This window comes from Lytechinus variegatus, chromosome 10 (genome assembly GCF_018143015.1).
Source record: "Lytechinus variegatus isolate NC3 chromosome 10, Lvar_3.0, whole genome shotgun sequence".
Taxonomy (NCBI): domain Eukaryota; kingdom Metazoa; phylum Echinodermata; class Echinoidea; order Temnopleuroida; family Toxopneustidae; genus Lytechinus; species Lytechinus variegatus.
Genome location: NC_054749.1, coordinates 28,499,942 through 28,526,280, shown reverse-complemented (window position 1 = coordinate 28,526,280; position 26,339 = coordinate 28,499,942). Strand labels below are relative to the sequence as shown.

Sequence of the window (26,339 nt, the reverse complement as noted above, 5' to 3'; positions counted from 1 at the left end):
TTCAATTCCTGCTAGTTTCTATATTTTTTTTCTGACTTATCAGAAAGATCGATCAATGCAATCTGGGTTGAAAGCCAAAAAATATTTTTACAATATAATATTTTAGTTTGTTCTTTGTTGTTAAAACATGACATGAAAATATTTTTTTAAAATGAGCACTGCTAAAAAAAAATGCATTTCTAAATTATAGTTTGAATGGGAACCTTTTATTATCTGAAAATAGTATCCTACATGTATTTCATGCAGAGGATGACCCTAAAGTATAATGCCTTCAGCAACCACCTATGGTGGGTAGAGATATCACAACAATAAAAAACATAAAGATCAACTAATACAATGGCACTAGGGAAAAAATATACACACAGGGGCTCGAGCCGATATGCTCAAATGAGCACTGGAAACTGAAAAAGGAGACCTGGAAAATCCCTATTCAATGCAATATTAAAGCTTATCAAATGTTTCACATTTAAGTAGTACAGCAAGGTGTTGAAAGTGCCCCCCCAAAAAAAAAAAATATATATTTTTGCCTGAATGGCACAACCACAACAACCAAATCATCAGTCAATCGTCTACTTTGAATTAGATCCAATTTTCTCATAGGAATCAATGAACCTACCCCTGCTTGCATCCAGAGAGGACCTTGGTGTAGCATAGATATGAATGGAGTCATCAACCACTGGCAGATCAAGGGTAGCGTCCGTTGACCTCATGAGCACCCTGGTCTCACATCTAATAGTCTGTCTCGGGTCTTCTGGACTAAAGCTCTCTGAGACACCAGGTCTCAATCCAAGGTCCTGGCTCGACCCTATGGAGTCCTTGACCGAGGCTTCTAGAGACGCAGAAGATGTAGCAGTATGTTTGGGGTCTACACTGATCTTTGGGACCTGACCTTTCTGGGCTGAAGATGGAGTAGAGAGTGATATGGGAGGGTGAGTGGCACTTGGTTTAGGTTTAGCAGGGGTTTGACCTTTAGTCTTGTTCTTTTCAATGGGCTTCTGAGTCAAGTCCTTGCGCTTGGTCTGGTCCACCTTTGGATCTTGGTCTGGTTTGGACGGGAACAGATCCAGATCTATCTCAAACGCTATGCTCCTCCGCAGCTCTCCGCTCCCGTCATCATCCCGATCCTCATTCCCATTACTGTTTGAGTTGCTTTTATTTGGATTGGACAACCTCCCTTCCACAGATTTCCCCTGAGGGTGATTGCTCTGCAAGCCCTTGTCTCCAGCACCATGCAACCTCTGCTCCACATTTTTCCTTTGTTCTGAGAGCTCAGTTCTTTGTGTGTCTGGATTCAAAATAGCAGTTTGTTTCTCCTTATTTACTGCATCAGGTGGAATACTGTTACTTGCATTCTCCTTTGCACATTCCATAGGAATCATAATGGTTGTACTGTAATCAAAGACTTGATTCCCGCAGCCTTTGTCTACCGTTCCTTCCCATATTACCTTATCTCCAAGGAGTACTCTGGCTTCTTTGACACCGATGTTTAAATCCTGTGGGCAGGATAGAAAGAAGGCACATAATTAATAATCTACGATTGATTATTAATCACTTCCACATCTGAGTAAAATTCTATACATGAAAAAGTTGATAAAAACATATCTCTGAATTTGATATAGCAGAGGCATGATAGGACAACTGGCGCAGATACTATTCTCATCCAACAACACCCCTATAAAGCATATATTGCCTGTTGACAGTAGCTCCTTCAACTATTCCACCAAACACCCTCTCCAAGATGACAACTCCTCTATGAAAATTTCCCAAAGCCAAAGAGTTCATCTAGTAGTGGGGTAGTTTTCTGTTGGGGAAAGAATTAGCCTAGAATCTTTGAGAAATATTGAGACAAAAAATACTCGCTATGTATTCAATTCAACATCCCTGCACAACCATCATATTTACCAACATATTCTATTTTGGTATTCAGGGGGACACAAGGACTCATTTTGACAAAGTGAAAAAATTTCCCAAGGATAGTCTGACATAGCAACAACCAATTAATACAAAATTATACTAAATATTCAGAGATCATTCATGAAAACTATTACTGGTTACTGAATCTCCATGAGAGAAACATTTAGACACTAACCGAGTCTATTTATGTCAGGGGAGTTTTTTTTACAAAGCAAATGTTCTGTGATTTTCACTGACCAATTTGTTCTCATCCAATCAGATGCGAGGATTACAGTAGCTTGCAACAGCTGTCGGTAAAAATCGCCAACTTTTTTATTTCATGAAAACTCTCCCACGTACTGACCTTCAGAGTCTTGTTGAAGTTCCATATCTTCATCTTAGAGATCCCACTGCCGGCGGGAGAGGATGGGATTCTGAACAGAAGTAAGATTGGTGACCCCTTCTCATATTCACAGCTCCACATGTTCCTTTCTTTTGTAGTCTGTAAAAATAAGTCCCATCATTCATGCTTTATCACAAACTATAGAGAAAAATAAACATTTTTCTTCAAAAGAAACAAAATTCACTCTGGCTAAAAAAGAAAAAAAAATTAAACATAAAAACTATGGTTTTATTCTAAGCTCCCCCCATTTTTGTTTTACATTTCAGGAACAAACAATGTGCATGAGTATCAAATTGAACTCAGTAAAGTTACTACAAGGGACTTACACCTGGTGGGTGTTTTATAAAGCTGTTCGTAAGATACGAATGACTTTACGCATGACTGGTGATTGAGAGCGGTGTTGGCTCAGTCGGTAACGCGTCTGCCCGTCGAACCAAAGATCGTGGGTTCGAGTCCACCCCGGGCGGATGACTGAAGCCAGTGCGTTGTGTGTAAACGTCTCTCCCATGTTTCATAGATGCAGCCTATGTTACAATGGAAAACACTCTGTCCCTCGGATAGGACGTTAAATGGAGGCCCCATGTAGAGGAGAGTCACCACCTTTGCATGTTAAGAACCCACTGCACTATTCGTATACGAGTAGGGGGTAACCGCGGTGTAGTGGTCCACCTGCATTCCCCCTAATCAGTTATATCGGGAGGAGAGACCTGCGGGTCATAGTGATTCAGTTCGCTTTTCGCCTCCCAGGCACAGGTGACGCCAAACAAATAGTAATAATAGTAATCCTTTCTTGTGCTATGTGATATCCCTATGTAATAAAGTTATGACCTAAGAACATGTTGCAGTTGTGCATAAAGTTGTTTGTGACTTTATGAACAGCTTTATGAAACACCCACCTGTAACCCCAGCAGGTTAAAATTGAGGTAAAACTCAAAATTTCAATGTAAAATATAAATCATAAGTATCATTATCATGATTATTATTACATGCATTATATCCAATATCATTAAATTTTTTTCAAATTGTTGATCCTAAGGAAATATAAAAGTTAAGTGTTTATTTCCTAATAGGAATACCCCAATGAAAAACAAAATTTATAAATACATTTTGTTCCCTTTAATGTCTAACTTTTCAATGCAAAGAATTGCATAGATACCTTCATTTTGGCATTGATAATATTAGCAAGCTCTCCTTTGCTTTCCTCTGCATTCCTAGCTTCAATGCTCGATGGCTGCAGTGTTAACCTTTGACCTTGGAGGTCAAAGAACTGTACCTCTGTGACCCCTACCCTTGAAGGATGACCCCAATTAGAGTTGATCTCAATGACAACCTCAAGGACAGGGGATGATGCTTCAAGTGAACTTGACTTTGAACTTGATGCACTCTGTAAAAATGATTATGATTATGATAAAACCATAATATACACTATGCATATATATAGTGTTCTTTAAGACACACAACAACAAAAAAGAAAAAGAATTAGAGAGATTTGATGAGTTTTATAGTGCCAAGAGCTGATATTAGATGTTATAAGACTTTAGTTTAGATTTGAATGTCCCTGATAATATATTTCTGAAATTCTATGTCAAATTATTCCATAAAGAAAGAGCTGGAATTTTCGCAATAAACCCACAATGTAAAACTTCCACGCCCTTTCTCTTTCTACTCTCATGCAACTTTTGAAGCCTGGGTAAAAACAGCTCACATGTCAGGGGGCTATATGTATAGGTATATGCATATTTTGGCTTGCTTTTTTAAACATAGAAACAAGAATGAAAACTGATTGTGAATTTGGAGCTGGGTGATCTCATATTCTTAACCTGGGTAGAGAGAGGCGTATTTGACATGACTGCCTAAGCAATGACAAAGAGATGCAGTAGGATTACTAACTATGTGGTCCAGACTCAGTTTTGAAATCCATGTTCTTACCTTTGAGCGAGGAGCTAGCTTGGGTCCCTTGAAGATATCACTCTCAGAAGCGCCCTCTGTAGACAAATTTCCTAAAGGGTGGTGACGAGGTGTGTTCCTGGATGATCTTGGGCTTGTTGAATCCTCTAGTCTTCCAAGAACCTTCAGAAGTCTCCTCTGTGACCTAGATAAGAAAAGGGAGGTGACAATTTTTAGCTTCCGAGGGACTGTTTTATGATACCTTTCAAAACTGTTTACCAGGGGGGAAAATACACATGGCCTTGGGGCAACTTTGCCCCAAAATGCTCAAAAGAGCCATGGAAACTTCCCATTCATTGAAATATTAAAACTTATCAAATGCTGCAGATTTTGGCAGTAAGTTGCGAATACAAGCCCCCAAAATAATAAAAAAAACAAAATTGTTTGCCTGCTGCCAAGTTATCATTTTCTGAAAGTTTCTGTAGAAACAGTTACATGTAGATACCTATGCTTCACAGTCAATCAAAACAATGATGCTATGTCATTATCAGATCTGACACCTTATCAGATGACAAGTATTGATAAGTTACCATTAGAGCCATTAAAAAAAAATGTCCAGATGTCATGCATGACTAAACCTTAATAAGTGATCCTCTGTTGTGCTACTATGGTGTACCCAAAATTTCATTGGTGCTGATTTAAGTGATATTTAATGGACACAAGTCTTTGTAAAAGCATTTGTAATTTATGAACGGATTTACAAATCGCATTTCACATCTATATTCCCTTTACAAATAAACATTGAGGTATGATATTAAGAAGTTAATCAGTGTATTTTCATTCATGTGGGCCTTTACAAGACTATATTGCTCAGAATGTTGCATTAAATTGGTAACAATTGTAAGTTCAAATATCAAGTAATGTAGTTATTTATAGGCCTATTTCTTGTTTATATTATGATGTATTTTTTGTTCTCTTTTGTAAAGCGCATAGAGAAGCTTTCTGTTTGTGATGCCCTAAATAAGTGATGTATTATTATTATCACTATTATCATGGGTTAGGAACCTGGACAGATATGAGAAATTGAACAAGGCAAAGGCGATCTTGTGTCTAGCCCACTTATGAAAATAACCAGAAACATCGTGATCTGTGAGGGCACGCAAAAGAATTGTATCAAAACTTCATTGTGAAATGACTGGGATGGAATAACACTTGTCATAAAAACCTTGCACATGACCTCTGACCTTACCATGTGACCTCCGACTGCAACACAAGATGCACGTCCCCCAAGTCCATCTACCATCCAGGTTTTTTTTTAAATGTAACTTCCGGTTGCGGAGTCAGGTGTCATAAGAGAGTCTTGCATGTGAACTTTAACATTGACTTGAAAATGACCTTTGACCTTACCATGTGACCTCCGACTGCAGCATAACATGCATATCCCCTAAGTCCATCTACCATCCGATTTTGGTTGAAAAGTGACTTACGGTTGCGGAGTTACATGTAGGTGTCATAAGAGAGAGTCTTGCATGTAAACTTTAACGTTGACCTGAAAATGACCTTTGAACTTACCATGTGACCTCTGACTGCAGCTTAACATGCAGGTCCCCCAAGTCCATCTACCATCCAAGTTTGGTTGAAAAGTGACTTACGGTTGCGGAGTTCGGTGTCAAAAGAGAGTCTTGCATGTAAACTTTAATGTTGACCTGAAAATGACCTTTGACCTTACCATGTGACCTCCAACTGCAGCACAAGATGCAGGTCCCCTAAGTCCATCTACCATCCAAGTTTGGTTGAAAAGCATCTTACGGTTGTGGAGTTATGTGTCATTAGATTTGTGACGGACGGACGACGGACGGACGACATTTGGATCCCTAAGTCTCGACGACACCTCCGGTGGGCAAGTCAATAATGATTCATATCTGCTTTAATACATTATGAGCTTTGAATAAATAGAACAATATCTAGCCAAACCATAAAACTGTAAAGCTATTGTCAATAATATCTAAAGGATTGATCTACTCACTTCGCATCCATGTCTTTGACTTTCTCCAGGGCCATAGCTAGCTTGAGGTCATCCAGGTTCTGAGAATTAAGCAACGGGTCATGGCTCGAGGATTCAATCGAAGCACTGGACAGTTCAGCAATCTCTTCCGTTTCATTGCCGTCATCGGTCTCGGGTTTGTTCTCGTCGCCGCGATGTAGAATAACAGTCACCGGTCTTTTGGGCATATCATCGGGTGATGGAGATAATGGCTACAAGATGGGGTAAAACAAAGAATAGTCACCGGTCTCTAAGCCATATGGAGACAATGGTTATCATTACAAAATAATTACAATTTTAATTTACTTCATTTAAAATTAAAAACAATTACAAGGTAAAAATATATATGCAACAAATTAGAATGTGGAGAGAGCTTGGAAGAACATTGAAGTCTTGAGAAATGCTGCCACCAATATACAAACAATTAAAGCCAAGTAATATACAAGAAAATATGAAAAAAGAGCATATTTCAAATAAATAGTACATACAAGATGATACAAATAATAATCAATTGAACATTTAACAAAACCTTACAAACCCTAAACAGGTATAACATAACAAACCTAAAGACGACCCTGATAATTTACATGTAATTTTATAATAGTTTCTTTTTAAAAACGTTTAATGAAAAGAAAAAAAAAAGAAATGGGTATTGATCTTTTGGGCAAATGGTGATAGTGGCTAGTATAGAAGAGGGGGTAAAATTACTATTACTTTAGAAAGAAATGGTCACTGGCCACTTAGGCATGTAGAGATAATGGCTATATGATGAACAAAAAAAAACATTTACAAAGAAATGTTGGCATATTATGACTAAACAATTTATTTCTAATCCTAAGCTTCTTGTTATTTTCCATAAACTTGCTATCAAATAATACCAATGGTAGGATTCTACCACTCTCAAACATATCTATTGCATCATTTCAGAAGTTTTGAACATATCTTGTAATATGAAAATAATTTAACATGCTTTGTAAAACAGGTCCCAGATACTTCTGCTCATCATAAATACACTAATCATCAACTCAGGAATGATAAACCTATCAATCCTTATTCAAAAGGAGCCGTTTATAACTTATTACCCCTAAAAAACATACCCTATGAGATTTGAGGTGGTATTTAATAAGGAATTTCAATTGAGCACTGAAAAGACAATACTAAAAATTTACACAAACAACATGACACTGGAGTATGATATTATATTCTACATAATAATTATATTGTAAAACCCATAAAAAGTACACAAGAAACACATCCAAAATAAGCAAAAAATAAATAAACCATGTGAAAACATCACATTTCTCAGAGATGGTGCATTGTGATTTTTTTTGTCTAATTCCAACCAAGCCCTAAGGTCTTTAAATCATACATCATCCTTATTTCAATGTATTATCATTGCAAAAACACAGAAAGCAATCTATGACAGATTACTTTAGGACTATCTACCTTGGTCTCTTCCTTAGGAGCAGTCCTGGCACCACTCTGCGTTCGTGTTGCCGTAGCAACCCTGTTCTCTGCTGCCATAGCTTTCTGGATGGCCGAGACGTCATCCTTTGGAGTGCTGGCCCACTTGTGAGTCTCTTCATCCTTCTTCTTCTGAGTTTGTAAGGGAGTGGATTTTCTCACAACAGGACCTACAAGTACATGGACAATGCATAAAACGCATTTATGTTCCAAACATTTTTTTTTAATGGCGAAGTATCAAAAAAGGAAGTCAACATGAAGATATACAGTAAAATATTACTATGCCATTGTTTGTTTCATCATTTGAAGTTTATTGAGTTTTGTTTTGTTTTGGCCTTAAGACAGTAACTGAGAACATTTCAACATGGGTGATAAAGTCTCAAACATAGTAATGATAAGGAGCTATGTAAGAGAAGACATCAATGAGATATCATTATGGGATTAACAATATATTACACAAATAAAAAAGGTGGTATTCCATCACTTTTCATTCTAGGAATAAAGAGAACATAAGAGACAGAAGAAAAAAGGATCAAGAAGAACAAGAAGGAAGGGAAGTAGAAGGGGGGGGGGGCAAGGAGGAGCTCTAGTAAGAGTGAGGAGCAAAAGAAGAAGGGGGAGAAGAACAAAGAGAATAATGAGGAGAACAAGAAGAAGATAGAGGAGAAAGAGGAGAAGAATATACAGGAGAAGATAGAGAAGGAAAGGAGGAAAGAAAGAGAAGAGGGGGGGGGGGATAGAGAAGGAGAAGCAGGAGAGTTAGTACAATAAGACAAAAAAAAACATACATAAAACCCAAATAAAGAATAATTAGGAAATCTTCAATTACTATTTCTTACCTGAATCCATAACAATATCCCTATGTTTTGGAGTTCCTTGTTTTTTAAGATCATCTTGACTTGATCTTGGAGGGAAATAGACATCATCAGCATTTTCTTTCCTCCTACAAACATGGAGCAGAAAGTTGAGTTGGCCCAATCATTCTTTTTTTATTTCAATTAAAGTATTTTTAGTTAAATTATAGACTAGATGTGAATGTGAGAACAAGTGGAATGCCTCTGGCCGTCTCACCTGCATCACCCGGTTCAATATAGCAGCAGTGCTGACTTTGAATAATACTCTAACTCGCACAAGATGTTCAGTGATACATGGTTACTCTTATGTCCACTTTTTATGAACTAGACCAATAAACTTACAGAGATATGATGGTAATTCAACAGATACACCCAATTCGGCCAAAGTTCATTGACCTTTGACCTTGGTCATGTGACCTGAAATGCGCACAGGATGTTCAGTGATACTTGATTACTCTAATGTCCAAGTTTAACGAACTAGACCAATAAACTTTCAAAGTTATGATGGTAATTCAACAGATACCCCCGATTCGGCCAAAGTTCATTGACCCTAAATGACCTTTGACCTTAATCATGAGACCTGAAACTTGAACAGGATGTTCAGTGATACTTGATTACTCTTATGTACAAGTTTCATGAATCAGATCCATAAACTTTCAAAGTTAGGATGGTAATTCAACAGATACACCCAATTCGGCCAAAGTTCATTGACCTTTGACCTTGGTATGTGACCTGAAACGTGCACAGGATGTTCAGTGATACTTGATTACTCTAATGTCCAAGTTTAATGAACTAGACCAATAAACTTTCAAAGTTATGATGGTAATTCAACAGATACCCCCGATTCGGCCAAAGTTCATTGACCCTAAATGACCTTTGACCTTCATCATGAGACCTGAAACTTGCACAAAATGTTCAGTGATGCTTGATTACTATTATGTCCAAGTTTCATGAATCAGATCCATAAACTTTCAAAGTTATGATGGGAATTCAACAGATATCCCCAATTTGGCCAAAGTTCATTGACCCTAAATGACCTTTGACCTTGGTCATGTGACATGAAACTCTAATAGGATGTTCAGTAATACTTGATTAACCTTATGGCCAAGTTTTATTAACTAGGTCCATATACTTTCTAAGTTATGATGTCATTTCAAAAACTTAACCTCAGGTTAAGATTTGATGTTGACGCCGCCGCCGCCGGAAAAGCGGCGCCTATAGTCTCACTTTGCTTCGCAGGTGAGACAAAAACTTGATCAATAAAATGAAAATAAAAATAAAGCATATTTCTAAAGCACCAATCCCACAGCGTTAGGCCTATCTGTGAATTAACAGCTTTCTAAATTGAATGAAACATATCCAGATTTTTTATTTTTTTTATTTATTTACAAATTAAAAGTTCACAATTACCCTACACAAGATATAAATATTTAAAGACAGCAATATTTTTATTACATGATTGGTTCACAATCATGGTAAAATCAATCATTTAAGGAATACTGTTACTTACTTTGCAGTTACAAGTTCCCTGGATTTAGCTGCAAATGAGAAATTGAAACAAAATACAGATGTTTAATGAATTACAACTAAAAGTTATTTAAGAACAAATAATGAATTTTCATTGAAGTACATTATCCTAAATAAACAAATGCATGACACTAAACAATTAGATAAAGATAATCCACAGATAATCTAATCCTACGATAATATGATCCTTACGTTTCATGTGTGATGCGAAATCAAGTACTATCATATCACCAGGCTCGATCTTCATCTTCTCCCCACTATCTCTCCTCCCAGCATCTAGGCTGTCATCAGCAACATCAAGTTCTTCCTCAATCTCATCCTCATCTTCTTCTTCAATATCATCTTCGGAGCTTGATTCTTCATCAGAATCGGTGCCCTGGTCAAATACAAAAAGTGATATATTATAAAGACATTGACTGCTTCAAGGGCATAATTAAAGACACATGCCAGTATCGTGCTTCGCGCGATATTTCTGAAATGCAGATATAATATGTGACTTTTTACGAGACGATGTTATGCCGAAAATGGCTCATTTTTATACTTTGTGTAGGGACAGTGATTTTCCGCAATCGCGGAAAACGGACGAAATTCACGGAATCGGCTGTTTGAAACGGAAAGTAGCTTTTCAAACGGAAAGTCACGGAAAACACGTTTTTCTCAAAATGCACAAAAAAGCAACAGAAATTAATCCCAAATCATCAACAAAATACTAATATCGACTGAAAAAACACGATCTCACTTTGCAACAACAATCATGACAATCAACACATCGTAACTACACTCGAGCCTCTCCATCACTCGATCGTATCCAAATTAGTTTACACTTACGTCCGCATAGAAGGCAGAATCCGGCCGTGTGTTGCTGCCCTCTGCGTTCGGTCATAATATAATGATCACGGTGATTCATCAAATCCAAAATGGTGGATATTCGGAAGTCGTCGACTGCTCAAAACGATGTCCAAAAAGTCCCCAAATCAGCGATAAAATCCCATTTAACAATAAAATAATGCTAATAATATGAAAGGTGAGAATATATTAATGTTGTTTATGTTTCCCTATTTTTTTTTTAGCTCGAATCTCTTCGATTAAAATGGATTTTAAAGCGATGTTAGTACATTGGTAGATGCAAATTTTGAGCAGCGCTAGCATTTTGACATCGCTACTCGTTGCGTATTGGTTTTCTATGTAAACGGAATTGTCAATTTTTCTTGTACACAAAGTCTATGGGGAAACGGAATTTCCGTTTCCAGACATGCTGAAACGGAATTTGAGATTTTCTGAAACGGAAAAGGCAATTTTTAGAAACGGAAAATCACTGTCCCTATTTGTGCACAAAGTCTATGGGAGATGAAATTCATTAAAGGGTTATTATTTTTCGTTCTAATTGGTCTGCTTAATCATTTTAGGGTTTGATTTAGTTGTTGAATTGTCTAAAATAATTCTCATTGAAAAAAACAATGAAAAACAAAAGATGAAAAAACAAGGAAATACATAAGAAACTCTAAAAACAAACAAATACATAAGGAAAACAAATTGGCTGTTGCAATTCTTCTTTGTAAAAAACCTTTAAAATTGATTACAAAGATGACATCTAGAAAAAATAGAAGAAACTTTGAAGTGAAATTTGGTGTTAAGTATGCAAATAATGTTTTTTAACGAATGAATTTGATGGTTTTATTCATAATAAATAAGAAATAATTGTTTTCAGAAATTTTTCCTTACACTGGCTTGTAGTTTATGTGGTAAAAAACGTACATGCCAAATTTTGATGCAATCACACGAACGGCGGCCGAGATCAAAAGGGAAGGCCATCAGTTAAGTTTACATTAATTTACCGGATCTAGATCTTTGATAATAGCCCAACAATTAACTTTGATTTTAAAGACATTCTCATGAAATAATTGTTTGCTGCAGTTACATATATTTTTTTCTTTCTCAAAACAAGTCGCCAAGAGGCATGTTATACTATTGGAAAAAGTTGAAGGGGATAGCACTATGCAAAAATAACCTAAATGTAACAGTGGGTCAGTAATAAGCCTTTAATGTGAAAATCAAGCAGTCCCATATCCTACATTATCTAAGAATTTCTCTGAAGAAATCATGAAAAGTAAATTTTATTTCAATGCATGTCAGAGACATACAACTTTGCTTAAAATGATTATGATTTTAAATCAAATGCATGCACAGTTATATGTATATATTTAAACTGACAGCCAAGCATTTGCCTAAATTCACAATGACGTGTGTATTTCTCATTTTAATTCTCCATATTGCTGCGAAATTAAAGACATCATTACATAGTATAACACACTTTTGCCGATTAATCTCACAAAAAAAGTGTGATGCATTCATTGGTACTTGATACTTGGACTAATCCCTTTGACAGCTCATACAGGAAGCTATAAATAGGATGATGAAACAAGTGAGCCACTGGAAGGAGTGTCATCAAGTGCAGAAATGGTGATGGATAGACATAGCAATTTGTATACACAAATGAAAGTCTTCTTCTTAGATTTCATCATCTACAAGTACAAACGATTGTCAGATATCTGGCCCCAAATTGGCACACTGTACAGCCTTCCTATTTTCAGCCATCAGGTCTGTTTGCTTATTGATGTTAAAGATAAATGAAAGTAGTTGCAGTAAACACTGATTTCACAAGAAAGTCTGTAAAACCAGGCTTAATTGTCACTATATCATCATGGATCTAGATCTGGTACAGTTACAGAAACTGAACTTTGTGAAATCTTGATATCTACGCTGAAAAATGATCACACTGAAGATCACCAACATGACCAACACAGATAAGAGCATGTTGGACAGTGTATTATTATTGCTTTGAATGTCGGCCCGACGCTTGACCCGAATCCCATGCTTATTTGCTGATTTCTCAGCAATTACACAATTTCTTCCAGAATCCTTTGGCACATATTTTTTATTTATACAAACAGGCACTTTGATGGTCATTTCATTGGATTCTGTACGAACTCATTTAGATATCGTTACCACAACGGGCATTTATCTTTAAAGCATTGGGAGAGGTGTGACAGAGTTTGTGGAATGAAATCACAATTTATGTTGTCATCATCTATGCATCCCACTTTTTTCATGTTTGATTTGCATATATTGTAATTAATTACCTTTCTGCAAATGCTTCTCCTTATGTGAGGATTTGCCTCCAAACTTCTCCTAAGTGTCTGCAAACAAAAGCAACATAATGGAGCAATGTCAATTTGGGACACAATACTATTAACATCAGAATTCACTTTGCATACATACATGTAGAAAAGAAAGTCTGTATTTATCAGTGTAAAAAATCCATGATGGTAGTTGGTGATTTCACCCTCAAATCGCCTTAAAAGCTCCCAAAGTTGTATGGTTTGGGTGACCATCTTTTCTAAAATTGCCCCAAGGTAAGACAAAAAAATACAATATTAAAAATGTATAGAAAATCAAATTTTTACATATATAGCAGAATTATAAGCAATTCTTTTATGGCATAACTTTTTGTCGCACAAGGTTGTAATTCTTGAAATGAAAAAAAGATAGCCCCCAAAATTAAGCAATCAGCCCAATGTGGCAAAAAATTATAGCCCCTAAAAATGAAAATTACTTCAAGCCCTGGTATTCACAATTGGTTTGATATTCCATTGTTTTAGGAAAAATTACATTGAATGAGCAAGTGATCCCTTTAGAATAAGAATCAAGTGAGTGTTCCATAAAGCTGTTTGTAAGTTACCAGCGACTGTAAGAATGACTGGTGATCCTTTTTTGTGGTAAATGATATTCACCCTTAAATGTTCATTGTTGATTATTTAGCGTGTAAGAAAGGTTCACCGGTCGTTCTTAATTTACAAACAGCTTTATGAAATACCAACCTGATCTTTTTATCCAGTATCCCCTCAACTCTGAAACAATCTACCCCAATCATTCTTGATAATTTTCTGGTATCAATACCTAGTCTTACGGTTCCTGGGGGCCATTTCATAAAGCTGTTCATAAGTTACGAAATACTTATAGAACGAATGGTGTATGTTTCTTGTATTAAGTGATATTCACCATTAAATATTCACTGGTGATGATTCAGCTTGTAAAAAAGGTTCACCAGTTGTTCTCAAAGTTGCTCTTAACTTACGAACAGCTTTATGAAACACACACCAGGGGTCAGTAACACAGACTTGGCAGTTGATCGTACGATTCACGTATAAGCTTGATTGCACATATTGACATATGTGATCAAGTGCACCAACCAGCCCAAGAATCAAGAACTAAGGTTTGTATTACAGTATCACTTTACAAGTTAATTCAGAAATCATAGAAAAAAAAGAAGAAATGGACAATAGAGTGAATCATACTCTGAACATCAATGCCAGTTTCATGATAAAATGTAAGCATACATGCAATAACAATAATATGAATTATGGATACAACTGATGGGGGGTGTTTCACAAAGATTTAAGTATGACTAACAGTCGCACTTAAATACCGAGTTGTGTACGGTATGAAAGGCTTGACCGCATAGGTCAGGTCGTGTCATGAGGACGCGCACTAATGCGTATCTATCAAAAAGATCACGCGTTGCATATCATGTACGCGTCGGCATTTAAGTGCGACTTAAGTCATACTTAAATCTTTGTGAAACACCCCCATGATTTGATATGTTGTTTTCTTCTGCATTCACATAATTCCTATAAATTATGTTTTTCATATTTTTTCATGTTTTGGACATGAATCATACATAATGTGTACTAAATTACACGTATATCATTCCAAACAGAAATGATCTACACCCAAATCATTATAACATTCACAATTTGCAGGATTGTCACCATAAGCAATGAAGCCATTTAAACACCAATTCAAAAAAAGTGTTTTTTTAATCCAGGACTTGAAACGATGGTTTATGCAGATTTTATACATTAATCATGCTCATAATAGCAAATTATGGGAAAGAATAAAAAAATGATTGCACACTTTTTGTCAAAAGGGGCAAATTCTCACTAGTTACATAAAGGTAATACTGTTTAAGAGTCAGCTCACTAGTGGACCTGGTTTTAGTACTAACATAAATTCAGTGCCCTGTGAATAAATCGCCAATTAACTATTGCAATCTCCATCAATATCTGGGCTGAATTAAGCAAAATTAATACTTGATATCTGCATAAACCACTACTCCAAACCAAGGATCGCAAACCACCTTCTTGAATGTGGGGCTGCGTGCTTACCTTTACATCTTCAATGCTGAGGAGCAGTTGTTGGTTTACGATATCATCATCCTCTTCATCCTCCTCTTCCTCTTCAGTTTTTCCACCTTTCTTTCTCCTTGTCTGATGGGAGGATGCTTCTTTGGTATACTGGCTAGCATCAATTTCAAGATCACTGTCACCATCTGATGCACCTTCTAAGATTACAGTCATTTGCTTTGTCAGCTGATTACAAGTAATGAAAATGGAAAATAAATCCCTATATGATAACGGATAAAAGACATTATATAACAGTAAGGTTCCTATATGATAATGGTAATTTGCTTCATCAGCAGATTACAAATATTGCAAGAATGGGATTTCTTTATATAACAAATGATTATAGGAATACAAAAAACTGTAGGGTACCTATGGGATAATGGTAATTTGTTTAATCAGCAGATTACAAATACTGCAAGTATAGGATTTCTTTAAATGACAAATAATTTTAGGAATACACAAAACTGTAGGGTACCTATGGGATAATGGTAATTTGCTTAATCAGCAGATTACAAATACTGCAAGTATAGGATTTCTTTAAATGACAAATGATTTTAGGAATATTAAAAACTGTAGGGTACCTATTGGATAATGGTAATTTGCTTAATCAGAAGATTACAAATATTGCAAGTATAGGATTTCTTTAAATGACAAATGATTTTAGGAATACAAAAAGCTGTAGGACTCCAATACAATAATGGTAATTTGCTTCATCAGCAGAGCATAATTTTTTTTCAAGTAGAGGAGTTCCCTATATGATAAATGATTATAGCAATACAAAAATGTAGGGTTCCTACATGTATACAATAATGTTAATATTGCTTTGTCAGCATGGTAGGAATATTGCAAGTAGAGGAGTTACCAGCAGCATTAAAATGGGCTCCTATATGAAAATGTTCATTTACTCGGGTTACATAAAATATAATTTCTGTCTTTCTCGTAAGTGAACACTTTAACAACAATCATTCCACAAACCTGTGAATAATCCTCTTCATCCTCATCATTTCTATCTCTTTTCTCCTCTTCTTCTTCCTCTTCATTCTTCCTTTCTTCATTCTCTCCATCATCCTCATCACCTTCGTGGTCGGCTTGTGAAGCAATACTCTCGTAAACCTCAAAGTCTTCAGAATACTCGGTGGCTGCAAAATAATAATTTTTTTTTTTAAATCATACTTTTTCATCAATTCAAATAAGGATTTTTTGGCAAATATTAAAAACCTTGTCGATGAATAGGACATATGTCAGCTTCTTTAGATAAGTAAAAACTTATTATTATTTGGACTTTTTCAGAGTTCATCTATAACTATTGAAATTTACATGAATCATCCTCTCATCTTGTAATTTTTACCTCTGATAAAATACCAATATTCTTCAAATGTGGAAAATTTGTTAATCTAGTTACAGGTATATGACAATACAATTATTATTACAGTTGTGAAGAATTGATTTGTGTTAGATCTATTGACATCAGTCTATAAAAAAACAAAGTCATTAAACTATGTAGTATACATTTAGATGAATATGATGACAAAATGTAGACTTATACAGTGAAGAAATTGATGTATGAAGCAAAATGGAAATGCAGAAAAAAGTAATTGAGTGGTGATTAATATCAAAATTGGTAATTCTGTGATGATGAACCTGTATATGAAAAAAAATATATTTGGGCTGCATGAGTGATTGGAAATATATATTTTTTTAATTGTTGAAAATGACAACTTTCTAAACAGCCTTTAGCTGTAATGCTTACCTTGGGCAAGTCTGGATTTTAGTTTTAATCTCTCTCCTTGATCTGTCTTTATATCAACAGAGGCCTGAATTGAATAAAAGATAATTGATATTGTGTAATTGATTGCATATCAAAAGGAAAAAAAAATGTATCAAAATAATATTAGCTTAACAAAATAGAAGACACACTAATAATACTGGATTATAATTGCTTATATAGCGCCTAACTCTCACTTTATCAGAAGTCTCCAAGTGCTTTACAACATAATTACCCTGGCTCTAGCAGAGCAGCTGTTATGAGCGCTGGAATAAATTCCTACCAGGTACCTATTCACCTCACCTGGGTTGAGTGCAGCACAATGTGGGTAAGTTTCTTGCAGAAAGGAAACACAACATAGCTTGGAATCGAACCCACATCCCTCAAATTGAAAGAATATCAAACCAATACTATAAAATTCATACCTTATTAGATACTTACATTTTCAGGGCCCCGTCTAACAAAAAGTTGCGATTGATCCGCTCATCAACCACAACTATGGATAGCCAGCAACTTCAACATTTTAAATGCACGTTTGTTCAAAATATTTTCAAGATATGATGTAGATTTTCCCATTCACTGTTTTATTGAAAATTCAGTGTTTCTCTTTTATATTTACAAAGGACATTGTACAAATGTCCTGTAGTAGAAATTATGACATTGATGGATTACCATATAACTGAGATTGATCGGATCAATCGTAACTCTTTGTAAGAGGGGACCCAGGTTTTATTTTATGTTTATAAGTTAAGACTGGCCAGGATTCTTCGGTGCTAAATAAAATTCTCTGAATAAAATTTACCAAATTTATGAATAATGCTTGAAAAATGAGGAAGTATTTCATTCATTATAATGGACAGACGGCTCAATCACACACTGTCCCTCACATCTCATTCGAATTTTGATTGTTTGGCGATTGGACAATGAAAATATCATACCTTTGTCCAATTCTTTCTTTGAACCTTCTCTGGTGCTGTCTTGGCTCTGTCCAAGTCGAGATCGTCATGAACATCTATCTGACCAATCAGAGCTCTTCGTGGGTAATCTATGGAAGAAAAACAACGATGAATGACTCAATACCTGTATTTATAATGACAGCGCCCTCCAGAGCATGCTTGCACCTGTATTACTGTAAACTACATTCACACTTAAGAAGTTATAACTTATTCACACATGCTTTTTCCACATGCAAAAATTTCCTTAGCCCCACTTATTATAGTACAGGATAAAACTCAGCCCACTTTCTTTTTACATTGATTTTTTTGCAAAGTGGGCTAACCCCACCTAGAGTAAATTATTTGGCACTGTAAAATAGCAGGATTAGCCAAGAAATTGCAGTACTAAGAATGATAGTCTGAGGTTAAGATCACTGGTGTAAAAAGAAACCTGGCTAAGCCAAGGACGTTGCTTGATTTATGCCCTAGGGGCAACAAAGACAGCATTTTTGTCCAATCAGAGGAAAGCAATCATGAATGACTAACACTAGTCAGGGATTACTGAATTATGTTTGAGATAAGGAAACATTTACTTAGCCGGGGTTAGGCAAAAAAAATGGCATGTGTGAAAAGGAAAACAAGTGGAGCACCTCTCACCTGCATCAAGCAATTCAATATAGCAGCAGTGCTGACTTTGAAAACTACTATGAAATAATTATTCACAAAAAACACCATTCATATAATGACTATGTTCATTAACAATAAATGATATTTAACCTTGATCATGCGACCTTAAAGACTTGTCAGTGATACCAATCAACGACTTGATTACGCTCTTTTTCTAAATAAAATAACTTTAAATTTTCTTACCTCCAGCAGTTTTAGGTTTCTTTGTGGTTGGTTTTCGAGGGGAGTGCTTGGCTCCTGCTAGGTTGGTATGAGCTCCATTGACATACAAAGAAAACCCTTGCTCTTTCCTCTCTAAGGCTATCTGCTTTTCATCCTTGGCTTTCAACTGCTTCAGTAACCTGTAAAGGGAAAAAACATCATAAAAAAAATGATATTGTTTCCATGCATTGTTCTTTCAATATTACTGCAAATTTATCATGTATTTAAAAGTGGTTGTTGTTGAATCAATATAAAATGACATGAAATTTTTATGTGCTTTCATGTGTCAAATCTCAGGGATTTTCAATTCAATGCTATCATTAGCCCGGATTGCACATCTAACTTCTTCTCTGTAGATGTTTTTTCAGTTTTGGCATTCAACTGCCTGTGTTATGTACAAAACATGATTTTTACCAGGCCAATAATATATCTGTAAAGTGCTTAGAGACATTGCTCCGATGTATTAAGCAGTATATAAAAGCTGAATACTATTATCATTATTAATTTTAAATTACTTCTACCTAAAAAAGTCAAGGGTAATGGTAGTAATTTTATTCCCCTTTTTCATTCCTATACTAGTTTACTGGCTACAGCTACATAATACTTAAGCATACAGTACACACCAGGAATAGAGTGGCATTTCTCAATAAATGCATGTTTATAGGAAGTAAGAATATATTACATATAATTTTTTTTTAAAATACATGCCCTTCATAGCTTAATGCTAGTTAAAAGGCAAGAAGGATATTCCCATCATCAAACAAAAGGTAAAGTTGTTTTTAAATGAGATCCAGATTGATGTTGAAACTGATAAGGTCATCTTTATGGTAATACAATTAAATTTTCATAAATATTGACAAAATTACCCCAATGCTCAACACTTCTAAAACTTTACAAGCTACGAATATGCATTCTTGGTGAGGAAATATGTACCTATTCTTATACTGCAGCTGTATCAAGTATTCATCGTATTTGTCCGGTCCCTCATAAGCTCCACGTGGGGTCTGTAAATGAAAATTATTACAAAGGCCAGATGATGAGTACATGCAAGTATGCCTTTATTTATCAATTTAAGGAAACCAAATACCAAGGAGAAAATCAATCTTATTAGAAAGAGTAAAATGAGAAAAGCAATTTAAAGCAAGTTTTATATAAAAAAAATTGGTTATAAATTATTGAAGAGAATAACGGAAGTTTGAAAAACTTCTTGTTGCATTTCCACTAAAATTTACTCTACCCTTGGGATTTGGTTTCCTTTAATAATAGAACAGGATAACATTCACTCTGACGAGTAGAGTAAATTACAAAGTAAGCCCTTGAACACTTAACAAAATTATTGCAAATCAATGGCAATTAACATCATTGCACATCTAATTGAAATGGAGATAATACTTCAATATACCAGTATGAAAATGATAGTAATATACCTGTATTGTAAGCTACAATTTTTACACAAATATTTCATTTACCAAAATCACTCTTTTCTGACAAAACCAACATAAATGGAATATCAATTTTCAAATGCCAGTTTTTCATATGAAAGTTACAACCATGCACTTGAATCTTCATGTCAGTAATTAGTAGTTGATTAGTTAATCATATTATTAGACCATCATCATCCCCACACACACGCACACAAAACTAAAAAAGCCCTTGCCTATTTACCTGGTTTGCATCAGCTATTTTTGGTGGACTAACGGCTTCTTTCTGCCACTGTTTGCGCCGACCCCCTGTAAAGTTAAGAAAATTCACCTGATTAATTTCAAATTCTATTTTTTCAAGATCTCACTTCAATTACATTCACTTTCATATGATTTGTGCACATTCTTGTCAAATACAAATTACACTGCGAAGAAAAAGTCAAGTCTACCTAATGCACTGAAGTCTAACATACATGAAATGACCAAAAATCAAACAAAGTGAAGTGGGGGATAATTAAAAATTAAATATAAAATTTAAATATCACTTTTTTGTCACCAAAATTACTAATTTTTCATACAGTTGCAATTTATTTTTCATTAGTAACTTGGGAATAATTTCCGGAGGGGGGGGTTGGGGGGCCAGTCAAATATTTTGCTGTACACACGCGTGACCCAAAAAATGCGTTTAAAGGGGTGTTTTTCAGTTTTGGACGCGGTCCGCGCGTGGACCCGATTTTCAAGAAAAAGGGTGGTTTTGAAAGACTGGTCAATCGCAAGGTCCAACGTATTTAGGATATGTTTTTTACCCAAGGCTCTTTTTAAAAAGACTAGCCAAACGTGTTTAAGGTATGCTTTTTTCCCCAAGCTTTTTCCCTGAGATCATATTTTGGTAACAACTTGTTTAGGGGTCAAAATGTGTTAATAAAGCCAGTGAAAAACTTGTTTAGGGGGTTATTTTGCACACAGAGAAAAACTCGTTTAGGGGGTGTTTGGAAATTCCTTGGTCATGCGTGTGTACAGCAATATATTTGACTGGCCCCCCCCCCCCCCCCCCCCCGGGAATAATTTTTGTATTCACCAGAACGCTCAAAAACCTGATTTTTAGGCACATTATTGTGTACGCCCTCTATTGGTGGAAAGTAATATGGCACGAAAATTTTCATTTTTTTATCTCTATTTTTCATTAAGAAAAAAAATAATTTGAAGAATCAAATTTACTTAAGAGCCAAATTGTATGACGAATAGGTGTAATGGAAACTGTCAGTGTAAAAAAATCAAGCATTTGTCCCAAAGAAAAAGAGAAAATAAGCCAAACATTGCCACCCTTATTTTGCCACACCAGGAGATATAGATCTAACTGAGAACAAGGTTATATAACCTTGTTCATTGAACAGTAGAGGCGCTGGTCCAAAAATTGGGATTGTCCCAGAAAACAAGGATATCCTCTTAAACCAAGACAAATCATGTCTTGATAAATTGAGACTGTCCTTGTTAATGGGGACTTTTTTTTCACTTCCCCCTACGGGACAAAGACAGCAATAGCGGAAATTGAGAGTGCTAAAAATAGATTCAGTGACCTTAATTCCCCCCCCCAATTCACCGTCTATTTTTCACGACTTACCGTCTTCCAATAATCTTGTTATGAAACCTGATATGTTTACATTGACTAGCACACTTGATTGGTGTTGGCACTTGACAGGGAATGAACTTCCCTAGATTTCTTGTGTGAAGAAATCCTTATAAACTGAGACAGTCCCTGTAAACTGGGACGATCCCAATTTTCTGATCAGTGCCTCTACTGTTGAATGAGTGCTTCTTTCGTTCTCTTTTTTTTCTTTCTTACTTCCGCTTGGAACTCGGATTCGAACCTCTCGCGGCAGAATGAAGCATCTCCTTATGTTGCCTTACTTACTTAATGAGCTAGCAGGAATTGTTGAAACGGCATGGGTTTCATAACGGTTATCAACCGATATTACGACTAGTCTACTCTCCAAGGCAAGATTACTACTATTCACTTGTTCACTGCTACCATCTGGCCTGTGGAGAATCTACAGGTAGGACTATGGTATCCCAATGCTGTATAGAGCACACACTCTAAAAAATCATTCAAATATCACTTTTGTGACCAAAATTACTAATTTTCAAACAGTTTTAATTTATTCATCATTAGTAATGTGGGAATAATTTTTGTATTCACCAGAGCGCTCAAAAACTTGAATTTGGGCATATTTTTGTGTACGCCCTCTATTGGTGGAAAGTAATATGGCAAGAAAATTTTCATTTTTTGATCTCTATTTTTAATTAAGAATAAATGATATAAAGAATCAAATTTAAATAAGAGCCAAGCAGTATGAATTAAAGGGGAAGTTCACCCTGACAAAAAGTTTATTGTAAAAATAGCAGAAAAAATAATAAAAAATATTGCCGAAGGTTTGAGAAAAATTCATCAAATTAAAAACTTATTAGAATTTCAATTATTTGATTTGTGACGTCATATGCGAGCAGCATTCCTACATAGCGAATGGTAAAAAATCAATGAAATGTCATTTTCTCAGAAAATTGAAAATGGTTTTCACTGTAACTTTTGTATATCAATAGACAAATCGTTTTCACACCCGATCATGAAAAGAAAACAAAATTAAGTCATCAGGAACCATACAAAATTTGAAATTCATACATTTTATATTACATAACACATGGGGCAGCTGCTCGTTTATGACGTCACAAATCCAAAATTGTGAACTCTAATAACTTTCTTACTCTTTAACGGATTTTCCTCAAATCTTCACCAATATTTTTTACTATTTTTTCTGCTATTTTTACAACAAAGTTTTCTTCAGGGTGAACTTTCCCTTTAACAGGTCTAATGGAAACTGTCAGTGTAAAAAAATCAAGCATTTGCCCCAAAGAAAAAGAGAAAATAAGCCAAACATTGCCACCCTTATTTTGTCACACATGGAGATATAACTGAGAACAAGGTTATATTATAACCTTGTTCATTGAATGAGTGCTACTATTAGTCTAATTATTTTCTGACTAAATAAACTGATGCCATTGTTAATAATTATGCACACTCTAGGTTTTGACGGAATATAGCCATATTTTGCCGGTATGCATCAAACTTTTCCTTCCTAAATCTCTTAGTATTTTTATGTTACTCGTTAAATAATTCTTAGTTCTTGACGACAAACATGACAAACCTTATTCTCCCCGACTCCCTCCATATTTTTTTTGTTCAATTTTAGTGGATGGGACATATTAAAGTCTTGCCTCCAGTTGTAACAGACCAATGGTTCTCCAAAGAGGAATGTAAATCTGCTTAATAGCAGAACAAGATTTCTCAGCGCAACAACACTCATTCAAGAACAACACTCATTCAAAAGTGCGTGCTCGCGCTCGCTTGCATTGCAAGTTGAATGTCTCGATGAAAAACAAACGCAATTGTACACACGTGGGACTAACATCAAATGTTATCGTTTCTCCTCAATAGTTAGCACTGTCATATAGCGTCACATGATAACAATCTACAGTAAAACGGTTATTTTGAGGTAGGAAAATGACTAAGAAGTACTCACTGTCCATGATTATTTGTTAAATATGTAAGAGGCTGTTTCATTCGGAACATTCTGATCGCCGTACTTTTTTTAGTGAAAAGCGTCCCCAGCGATGCAATCCGTAGCCTCATCTCAAGCTGAAATAAATTTCAAGCAAAGATACTTCCGAAAAGTTTGAAGCGCCGTTTGAATCCCGGCCTACAATATTTCATTGACAGATTTGACAACGAGGACGTCACAAAATCGTAAAACAATGCATATTGCACATGTTCAAGAAGGAATGAAACTTTGTTTCACATGACAAGAGAATTAAAATATTCCATATTTCAATCATTAAAAAAAACATGCGAAATCGAAAGTGACGGTGATGTCATTGAGAATTTATACTAAAAGTGTGAAAACATACCATGTAAATATGGTATCGAATTATTTGGGAGAAGATTCTCTCAGGGGCCGCGGAAACGGGGGGGGGGGGGGGCTGGGGGGCTTCACCCCCCCACTTTTTTTCCAAAACCGTGTACAAAAACGCAAAAATTACCATACAATTGTGATTTTTAGCATGTTCAGCCCCCACTTTTGGCTCAGCCCCCCCCCCCCCCCTTAAAAAGCCGTTCCGCGACTCTTTCCGACCATAATAAAATGATTATGTTTTCATGACATTCTTTTTTTTAAATTGGGGATTTTTTAGGGTTTTTTCTTCTTTTTCTTCTTATTCAAACAGTAATATCAGATTCGGATGAAAATTTTACTGCGATGCTTCTTTGATTTTCCCTTTTTATTCAAATAAATGTTTGTTGGGGTGGCTCCCCCTTTCATAGACTCAGAGGCTAACAAGTTAATTTGATAGGAAGGTTCCTACTTCTGAAAATTATGTAGGCAGGTCGAAGGGGCGAAGCGGCCGCCCCGGCCCATTGGGGTGCCAAAGGGGGGATAAGGGAAAATAAAAAAAAGACTGAGGGACGAGGAGAAAAAGAAGGAGAAAGATAAGATCGGGGAAAGGGTGAATGAACGAGTCGAGGGAAATAATTGGAAAATAGAAAACTTTCAGATTATGATTTGAAGTTGGTAACAAAAAACCTTCGCTCATGCTTTGTGCTCCGCGTTGAGCGAGATATAATCTGCACAAGGAGAAAGCACTGGGAATGAAATAACCAGTTTTCAAGTAAATGAACACAAATTGTGATCACGATTTGATTTTTCATTATTGTTTTATCGTTTTACGGATCCTAAGTGCTGAATATAAGAAAATATTTAAGCTCGCGCTACACATTCGAATTATTTTCATTAGCAAGATACATAATCCGCTTCAGGCAGGGGCTGCGAGATGGTTTTCAAAGTGTGGGAGGGGGGGGGGCTGACCATGCAAAAAATCAAAATTATATGGTAATTTATACGTTTTTGTACACGGTTTTGGAAAAATGTGTGGGGGGGGGGGGGCTCACCCGCTTCCGCGGCCCCAGGGGCTGGGGGCACAGCCGGCTCGTCCCCCCTTTGAGAACTTTTGTAATGTAAAAATTCCATAAAACAGAAGTGTGCCACCCCCTTAAGTATAAAGACCTTTTTTTCTGTAAAATTTTTGGTTTTTTTATTTTTTTGCTTGTCAAGTCAAATTATTCCTCGGAAAAATGTGCCCCTACCTCTTTGGAAAATCCTGGAACCGCCCCTGCTTGAAATGTTTCCTTTTCTTTTCAGTTCCGCGTTGCATTCTCATTAAAAATAATACGCATCAATTTCATGATTACGCAAAAGTATAAAATGTCCCGTTTTAAGGTTTTAAAAATCGTGGAAAGAATCAACTCGCGCTTCGCGCTCGCATCATTTGAAACTTGGTATTTATAAAATCTTCAGAATTTTGCTACGTCTTAAACCGCGTTCCCTTTCGGGTCAGAATATAAAAAAAATCAACTTGCGATCGCAGCCCGCGCATTACTTGTTTATTTATTAAAAAACGTGCTAAATGTCTAGTTATTCGGCAGATCGGAAAAAAAGAAGGGTGAAACATAACATTAATTTCAGAATGTTATGTCAAAATCTATCATACAATTTGATTATCCCGGGGATTACCCTATAAATTAAAATGTCGAAATTTTAATTTGCTCGCAACTTTTCATAAATTTTGCCCGATATGTCATTTTTGGTCCCTGACAATTTTGGGCTCCGTTGATTGGAATATAAATATATTTTTAGCTCGCGTTTTGCGCTCGCATCCTTTATAGCAACTAGATTTCGGATCGCGTTTCATACACGCTTGCATCAATTCTTTACAGTTAGATACTAATATCCTAAACATGTTAAAAAAAAATTATTATAATGTTCAGTTTCAACTCGAAAAATAAAAAGAAAAACAAAAATGCATTTCAAATAGGCCTACCTTCTGTAACAGAATGTATTAGAATTTTTACTTTCTCCTTCTTTTTTTATACTTTATTTTTATTTCATATCCCAAACTTAGTCTGCAGGC

General features: G+C 35.7%; 1 protein-coding gene across 2 annotated transcripts in view; it reads right to left on the bottom strand.

Moving 5' to 3' along the window:
• Positions 1 to 24,016, bottom strand: part of LOC121422489 (katanin-interacting protein-like) — an 80,365-nt gene extending 56,349 nt beyond the window's left edge. For both annotated transcript variants that reach the window (XM_041617571.1, XM_041617573.1), the window contains exons 1-18: positions 23,900 to 24,016; positions 20,569 to 20,633; positions 19,837 to 19,907; positions 18,886 to 19,043; positions 18,019 to 18,125; positions 17,066 to 17,129; positions 16,291 to 16,454; positions 15,298 to 15,501; positions 13,213 to 13,269; positions 10,265 to 10,448; positions 10,056 to 10,083; positions 8,531 to 8,634; positions 7,674 to 7,861; positions 6,210 to 6,439; positions 4,226 to 4,388; positions 3,453 to 3,680; positions 2,258 to 2,395; positions 617 to 1,493 (exon numbers count right to left, since the gene is read on the bottom strand). In XM_041617571.1, the coding sequence (XP_041473505.1) occupies positions 617 to 1,493; positions 2,258 to 2,395; positions 3,453 to 3,680; positions 4,226 to 4,388; positions 6,210 to 6,439; positions 7,674 to 7,861; positions 8,531 to 8,634; positions 10,056 to 10,083; positions 10,265 to 10,448; positions 13,213 to 13,269; positions 15,298 to 15,501; positions 16,291 to 16,454; positions 17,066 to 17,129; positions 18,019 to 18,125; positions 18,886 to 19,043; positions 19,837 to 19,907; positions 20,569 to 20,633; positions 23,900 to 23,906 (3,037 nt within the window). In that variant the 5' untranslated portion in view covers positions 23,907 to 24,016. The remainder of the gene's footprint in view (positions 1 to 616; positions 1,494 to 2,257; positions 2,396 to 3,452; positions 3,681 to 4,225; positions 4,389 to 6,209; positions 6,440 to 7,673; positions 7,862 to 8,530; positions 8,635 to 10,055; positions 10,084 to 10,264; positions 10,449 to 13,212; positions 13,270 to 15,297; positions 15,502 to 16,290; positions 16,455 to 17,065; positions 17,130 to 18,018; positions 18,126 to 18,885; positions 19,044 to 19,836; positions 19,908 to 20,568; positions 20,634 to 23,899) is intronic.
• Between the last annotated feature and the right edge of the window lie 2,323 nt (positions 24,017 to 26,339).